The sequence below is a fragment of the Cucumis melo genome, chromosome 8, assembly GCF_025177605.1.
Source record: "Cucumis melo cultivar AY chromosome 8, USDA_Cmelo_AY_1.0, whole genome shotgun sequence".
NCBI lineage: Eukaryota > Viridiplantae > Streptophyta > Magnoliopsida > Cucurbitales > Cucurbitaceae > Cucumis > Cucumis melo.
The window spans coordinates 8257842-8265603 of NC_066864.1; the positions used below are offsets into that span (position 1 = coordinate 8257842).

At 33.8% G+C, this 7762-nt stretch overlaps 1 protein-coding gene across 1 annotated transcript; it reads right to left on the reverse strand.

The window, feature by feature from the left end:
* Positions 1–318: 318 nt before the first annotated feature.
* LOC103500892 (probable purple acid phosphatase 20) lies at positions 319–5962 on the reverse strand. Its single transcript, XM_008464339.3, has 5 exons — positions 5691–5962; positions 2296–2587; positions 1150–1724; positions 954–1042; positions 319–836 (listed from the first exon to the last, which is right to left on the reverse strand). The coding sequence occupies exons 1-5, from the start codon at positions 5868–5870 to the stop codon at positions 650–652; spliced, it is 1323 nt and encodes a 440-aa protein (XP_008462561.1). The 5' UTR covers positions 5871–5962; the 3' UTR covers positions 319–649.
* Positions 5963–7762: the final 1800 nt, after the last annotated feature.

Sequence of the window (7762 nt, forward strand, 5' to 3'; positions counted from 1 at the left end):
TGAGATTCATGGAGCTCGTGTAATGTGATTTTCTATGCTTCTTAGCATCTAAACTATTCTAGATATTTCTACAAGATTATTAAGGAACTTAGAGAATTCCTTGATGCCTACATTTTTGGAGCATTTCGTGCGTGAGATACATATTTACATCCTTGAAGATAAATATAGAGATATATGATATTTACACTAACTTAATTATAAAGATACTTTAAAAATAAATAAATAAAACATTTCTAGAATTGTTAGTGTTGCTTTTGTTTCAAGAGTTACACGTATTGAAAAGATACTATATGCTAAAAATCATATTACAAAGGCAAGTTCAAATCAATATAAACTGTACCCCAAATATTATTTCAAATGACGTGTGTAAGAAAAGAAGACTGCAGTATAGTGCCTCAGCAGCCTAAGCAGATTTATTCTATAATTTGCCTTTTTCAGTATCTGATCTTCACTTCAATAGTGGGCGAGGACGAAGCCAAAAGTGCGGATGAAATGTGGTCATCTCTATGAGAATCTAAACAAACTCATTCAACAGAGATGATTTCTTACATCTCCCTTGAATGTGTAAACCTTAACTGAAAAAACGATTGCTTTTGTTTCCTTTTCAATATTAATTAGTTGCTTAATAATAGAATTTATAGAAGAATACTCATATTCTACAAGCTGGATCAGAAGAGAGGCTCTTAAACCAGAATGAATCGCCAACGACAGTTACATTGCCGTCATCGTTCCTGTGCCATGTCCAGAGTGCATGTGTCTCATTCAACACCTCAAACCGTCCATGTCCAAAACTTGCCTGCCTGAATAATGAAATCGTTGGCTTCGGGTCGATATACCTGCATAAGATTAAACTTTTGAGTCTAGTAGTAGTTTAACACACAGTATCTAAATAAAGTGTTGTATGTTTGAACTCTCGTAATGTTTTATATTGAAAATCAAGTTTGAAGTATTACTTGCTTGCAAGGCCTTCACGGTTGCCCCCGTCGCCGATTGTGATATATATTGGTGCACAATTGTTTGCTTCCCCATTATAAACACGAGTCTGCAATAATAAAATGATTGAAAAGGATTATTCAGGTTATTAAGGAAAGATATATCAACTTTGCTTTAAACGTAAATAAAAATGATCTGATTGTTAGAGAAACATACGAAGCGCTCATAAGCATGAACATGCCCAGAAAACACCACGTCTACACGAGCTTGATAGAGCAGATCTTCCATGGCTGCCTTCATGTCAACAGACTCTTTCTCTCCCTGGTGAGCAGTGTTGGAGTTATACCATGGAGCATGAAGAAGCACCACAATCCATGGGGTCGTTGCGCGATCAACCTTCTTTAAGTCCGCTACGAGCCATTCATACTGAGCTGAACTCTTGTCGAAATCGGTATAGGATCCCAACATGATAACGTGCACACCAGCCGTGTTGAATGAATAGTATAGGTTGGAATTTGATGAGCTCTCTTCGAAAGGCATGTGCCATCTTGCATTGTATGCTGTGAAAGGGTGGGAATGAATCACTGGTATGCGCTCTACTTCATGGTTGCCATTAGTGACCATCCATGGCCTTTGGCTGGCCAGTGGCTCGACAAGCCTGCCAAACGAGTCCCATAGAGACTGAATGAAATCAGCATACGACAAGTCACCGGGAAGTATGAGCACATCATAGTCTGATTTCGCTACATTTTCGAGAGTTGTTTTGGTCCATTCTGTCTGCCCAAGATCACCTATAACAAAACATTAATCATACGATTAACACAAGGCTTAATTTCTAGAGATTTTCTTACAAATGACTCAATCCTAGCGACGTTAATGCAGAATGACCCAACCCTAGAAAATGAATGAAAAACCAAACGTCTGCTTACTTCATAAATGCATTCATTATCGTGCTAGAGATGTCTCACCCATTGCAAGATGATCGAAGCTCTAACGCGATATTCATTTTTAATCACCGGTCGGCCAAATGTTGACTTTAAAAAATCTCAATCGAAATGATATTGCATTAGACTTTCAATTATTTCGCGATGGATGGGTCATACATAACATTAGCGCTCTATAATGTCAACAAAAGGTCAATTTTCATACGTTTTTTAGAATGAGTCATTCTGCATAAACGCCTCCAGAATTGGGTCATTTGTACACAAACTTCTAATTTCTAAACCTATCAAATAACATAATTTGCAAACGTAAAGGAACTTATCAGCATAACAGAAACAGCCGAACTAACAAAAACTTGTATAATATCCAAAGCCATTAAGAAGTTTCCCTTGTGTAGCAGAAGTTTCTTTCTTTACATACCAATGACCACAAATTTGATGGGGAGCTGAGCAGGTGGGGTTTTTAAACTGAAATTCCGGGCCGAGTTCGAGCTGCACCTATAGTAATAAGTGGTGTTGGGATCGAGAGGACCAATGGTTACATCATGAATATTACCAGATTCATAAAATGCATATTTGTACGAGGAGGTAGTTCCATTTACAAGATTGGTGTAAACTCCAGGAGATGTGCCATATTCCACCACAGCCGCTGCAGAGTCCTCTGTTATCCATGTTATCCTCATTTTATCAACACCAACAAGAGATATATGAACCTGAAATGTTTTTTAAGATTACTTTGTTATGTAAGGTTCTGGTTTTCGTATTATTTTGGCAAGATTTTGCAATCACAATAGTAATGTTTAATTCTCAAACATGTATCACTCATGGACATCTACTAAAGGTATGTAAGACTGTCGTGTTATTTGGATTTCAGTTGACGTACTTGCCTATTTTTTTAGTTCTTCAATATCTAGCCATGGTCGTTATAGAAAACAACTGGGCTCGGGCTTTGAATTTGTATGCTGCTGTACACTTTTTGTACTTTCATTTTCTTTGTTCATGTTGAAATCCAAATGATAACGTTACGAAACTCGAGAAGCCTAAACAGGTATTTAATATAAAAATAATCAAAGAAAATAATGGTAAACTTAAAATGACGTTATCTCGAGCAATGTGTCGAGAATCTCACCACTAGCTAAACGGGTTGGACTGGGTTGGGAGACATTCTCAACTCAATCCATATTTTTGGATTGGTTGAGTTGGCAACCCAAATAACTCTTCCAATCCAACCCAAGTGTTGAGTTGAGTTTAGCTTTATGTATTTTTGTTTATTCTAAATTCTAATGTTTGCAAAGTTTGAAATTGTTTTAAAAAAAATGTTACATTCAAAGTTTCAAAAATACATATATATATATTAATTCGATTGATTCGAACTTCAACCCTCCAACTTGAGAATAAACAAAACCCAAAAAAATCAAAATTCACAACTCAACTCAACCCACATTTTAAACTAACCTATCCCAACCTATATAAGATAGGTTAGGTAGTCTGAGTTGTGGATTATTCGGGTTATTCTTACACACACTCACCACCTTACTTATGAAAACAATATTCGATTAATTTGATATATGGATTGATTATTTTTAATTTTTCCACAGTATTCTCATTTTTGTTAGTATTCTCACTTGGTTGACTTTTTTGTTTCCTTTTAAAAGTCGAGTACGGTAATATTTTAATTCCTTCGTAGAATATGGTAATTTGGTTGGAGTATATTCTTTTAATTAGCCTGCTTTCCATCTATGGGCTTGTTTTTTCTTTCAATTAGAGGTTTCCATCTATGGGTTTGTTTTTTCTTTGACTTAGAGGTTTCCAACTATGACTTCTTACCTAAATTCCAAAAAAAAAAAAATACAAATTAAGATGTTTCTAAAAGTTTTTTCTTTATTTTCAAATTTTAGCTTGTGGATAAAAGGTATGTAGCAAAAAAAAAATCAAAGGTTGAAATAGTGTTAATAGACTTAATTTCAAAAAAAAAAAATTAAAGAATCAAAATAGTTATTAAACAAAGCCTTAAATTTCAATGAAAAATTTTAAGATATTAATAAAAATTTGAATTTCCACACCCCACATTTGTAATCATATATGATTAAAAATAAATCATAAACCATAAACATAAAAAAATTTAAAAAAAAAAAAAAAAAACAATAAAAGGAAGAAGAGGATCAATTATTTTAGTTGTTAGAGTCATAATTTCATTAAATATTGTTTAATAAAATTGAAATATTAGAGCTGAAGGGAACTAAATGTGTTGGGTAGAGACTATTTAAGAGCAATTTTAAAAGGTGATAATCATATTATTAACTTCCAACTCAAAAATTTGATTCTCTTTCAAAAAAAAATACATAAATAAAATAAAGTAATAAAAACATAATTCCTAAAAAAAAATGCATCAAATTTTATAAGTAGCTAGCACACACGACAAATTCTTCATTGTTCCTATTGAATAAAAATAGAGGGAAGTAAGTACAAATAGTTTCATGTGACAACGGTTTCACATTTCAATCGCATAATCCAAACCCACACAACGACAAACAAAAGAATTTATTATGTAACACAATTTGCCTCACCTCTACCCTTCTTTAATCTATTATGTAGCTAACAAATAATTGAGACCCAATGTTTTCAATTTTTAAAATTAAATAATTTCATACAAATGGAAAACCAAATAGTTAGGGTGTTATTTTATCAATATATAAATCCGTTAACATGTCCTGGAATCCAATTTGTTCGTCACCAGAAATTTGAATGGAAATATACTATTAGAGACTTGTTTGGAGAGTTGGGATATAATCAAATTACTAGAAATTTTATGGATTTTGGATTGCGTGGAAATTCGCTAAAATTAAAAAATGATAGAATAAAATGAGTCGAGGATTACAAGTTGGGTTCAAAACGTGCAAATCCAAACATGAATTTTGGATAACATTATATTATAGTTTCATCCCTATCTAATTTATGTTTATACTAGACTAATGTCAATTTTTTAACCATAATATAATTTTGGATAATTTGAAATCAATTTAAGATTGAATTGAACCTATATAAGAATTTAGAGATACCTTAAAAATTCGCATCTATTAATTTGGATACTTGGGGGTTGGGGGGCTGTTTGGTTGGTACACTAATTCTAAGATATGGGTAAGAAAGAAAAAATGGTGTGAAATGGAAATCCTTCAACTCTTTTTCCATCAACCGATGGCCCCATGCTCTTAAATAGTAAATACTATTTCTCCAACTCACTTTAACGTAACACAAACAAATTCTACTCATTCATATATATTATTTGAATCCTCAATAATTTGTTTTTTTATTTTATTTTATTAAATATTTATTTAGTGAATTCCACACCATTCTTAATAAATTAACGGCTAATAAGGTCACCATTTTTTTTGTTAGAAATGTTTTATAAGGTAACACCATTTATCATTCATTAATACTCCCCCATTTTCATGCATATGCATCTTTATATATATATATATATATATATAGTCTTATTACCCACGACTAAACTGGTGTTTACCAAAAATTCTTAATTTTTATAAATAGAAACAGAGTTGGTCTAAAATTTATTTAAGTAAATAAACCACATCCAAAATGATAACTAAGGAATACTTTTAATTTAATTCATACAAAAAAAAAAAAAAAAAAAGTTAAAATGAAAATGAAAGTTTCTTCTTAGTGGCCGCGATAATTTCCCTACTTTGACGGTTTAGTTGTTTCAGAATCATCTAAAGTTAAGCATATTGTCCGGTTCTTCCGATAGGAAACGGAGAAATGAGGTTTGAATTGAATGAACTGAGATAGAGAAAAAAATACCTGTTCTGGAGAATCGGAATCGAGATCTCGACGGCGAGGAACGAAGAGATTCCGGCGAGGTGGCGGGCGGTGATAAGATGAAACAGCAGAGAACAGAGAAGCAAAGGCGACGATGGCGAGGGCGAGGGCGATAGTTAAGGCCGGTGGAAAGGAGGGAGTTTTTCTATGGGAATCCGCCATTAGTTAGAGTAAATGGAAACAGAGAAATTGGGAATTGGAGTATTTGGAAAAATTGGAATATTTGTGTATGTAACGTCTAAGCTTTGCCCCTAAAACGGATTTTATATGAAAAGGTGGGGAAGGTTTTGAGATTATCGATTTTAGCCATAGTCCTGAACTGACCATCACCTATTACGTGTACGGACAAATCTGCTAAAGTGCACGTGACCCACGGGGCCCTACTTTCGTACACGTGTCATTTTTGGAAAATTGTTTCTATACTTATTTTTATGCTCATTTTGATCAAAGTATTCCTTTTAGTTATTAATCTATTTTAATGTTTGATTATTAGGAGTATATCATAACTTAGGTACCTCACTAATTTGGTTTCAATTAACAACTTCTTTTAATAGGGGATTGACCCTCTACATCTAAAATAAGAAAAGTTTAATTTTTAATATCAATACTTTGAATTTTTTTTTTCTCTTATTCCAAAATAATATTCTTTTGTTGAACTAAAACTATAGAAATTGATTTTGTAACAAATGATTAAAGATAGAAAAGAGGGATGTGATGTTGTTATTGTCATTCCTATTTTGAGTACAATAGATGGAAATATGTGAAAGTGTTCGATGTAATTTTAAATTTATCTTTACTCATCAACTTAAGTTTTTTTCGTCAACTTTTGATTTAATGTAATATCAAAGAAAGCAATCATTTGTCTAAATAGTTCAATGTTATTTCCAACATTTGATATATGATGTATGACGATTTTTTAACCAAAAGCCCAACCTTGATGTTCTCTCCCAACTAAAATATACTTAAGTGTCCTATGTATACAATAAAATAAAGATTAAAAAAAATGAAAGAGCTTGACTTAATTTGTTTATATGTATTATTAACAAAATTAGATCTAGATGCTATAATTATGGAGAAAATTACTTTGTATTTAACACCAATATCTTTTCCTTGTTTAGTACTATTTTTGTGTATAAATGTACATGTATATTGTAATATTCTTCAAGAAATATACCAAAAAGTTACATGGTATCATAGCCTCCTTTTCTAACCTAGCCGCCGCCGCCTCCATCTCGTTTTTCAGTATCCTGCATCAGTTTTCTGCGGCCATCGGCGAAACAGCTCTCTGCGCATCAGTCCCCTGCTCGATTTGTTCATCCATCTGCGCCCATCCATCGCCGCCCGATTTTCGCCACAGCTCGATTTTCGCCGTCGCTGCTCGTCGTGAGCACATTCCAATCCAACTTCAGTTTTTTGCACAGCCCGATTTTCCTCGCCGCTGTTCGTTGTAAGCCCATTCCCGTCCAGCTTCAATTTCAGAAAAACACCCAAATCTTTTACAGATCTTCGCCGCAACCACAACGCGTCGTCTGCACCAATCTGCCCCCGTTCAAACTCAGTCCATTCAGATCCGTTCAAATCGGCTGCCGCATTCAGATCTGCCACCACGTTCAGATCTATTTAGTCCATTCAAACTCCGTCTGTTGCAGATTCACTGCCGCGTGAAGCTCCCAAGTCCGCCGTCTACAGAACCATTCCCGTTGTGTTTCATTATGTGATTATAGATCTGCATCTTAGTTACCATGGAGAAAAACGACGTAACTCGCCCCATTAACACCATTCTTGATGGTACAAATTATATTACATGGGCACACCAAATGAGAAGTTTTTTGATAGGTCGGAAGTTATGGCGTATTGTTACGGGAGATATCACCAAACCTATCAAACCCACTCCTCCAATGAAAAACACTGGTAATACTGTAAACACTTCTGATGTATTGATCCATGAAACGACTACAGAGGATATTAAATACATTAAAAGATTTGAGGACTGGGATATCAAAAACCATCAAATGATCACCTGGTTAGGTAACACTTCTATTCCAACCATCCAT

Excerpts from the sequence above, each read along its gene's own strand:
- LOC103500892 (XM_008464339.3), bottom strand. The coding sequence starts at position 5,870 with ATGGCGGATTCCCATAGAAAAACTCCCTCCTTTCCACCGGCCTTAACT. Across the intron at positions 2,588-5,690 it reads ATTCCGATTCTCCAGAACAG|GTTCATATATCTCTTGTTGG; the intron begins GTATTTTTTTCT and ends AAAACATTTCAG. Across the intron at positions 1,043-1,149 it reads TTCATGCTTATGAGCGCTTC|ACTCGTGTTTATAATGGGGA; the intron begins GTATGTTTCTCT and ends TTATTATTGCAG.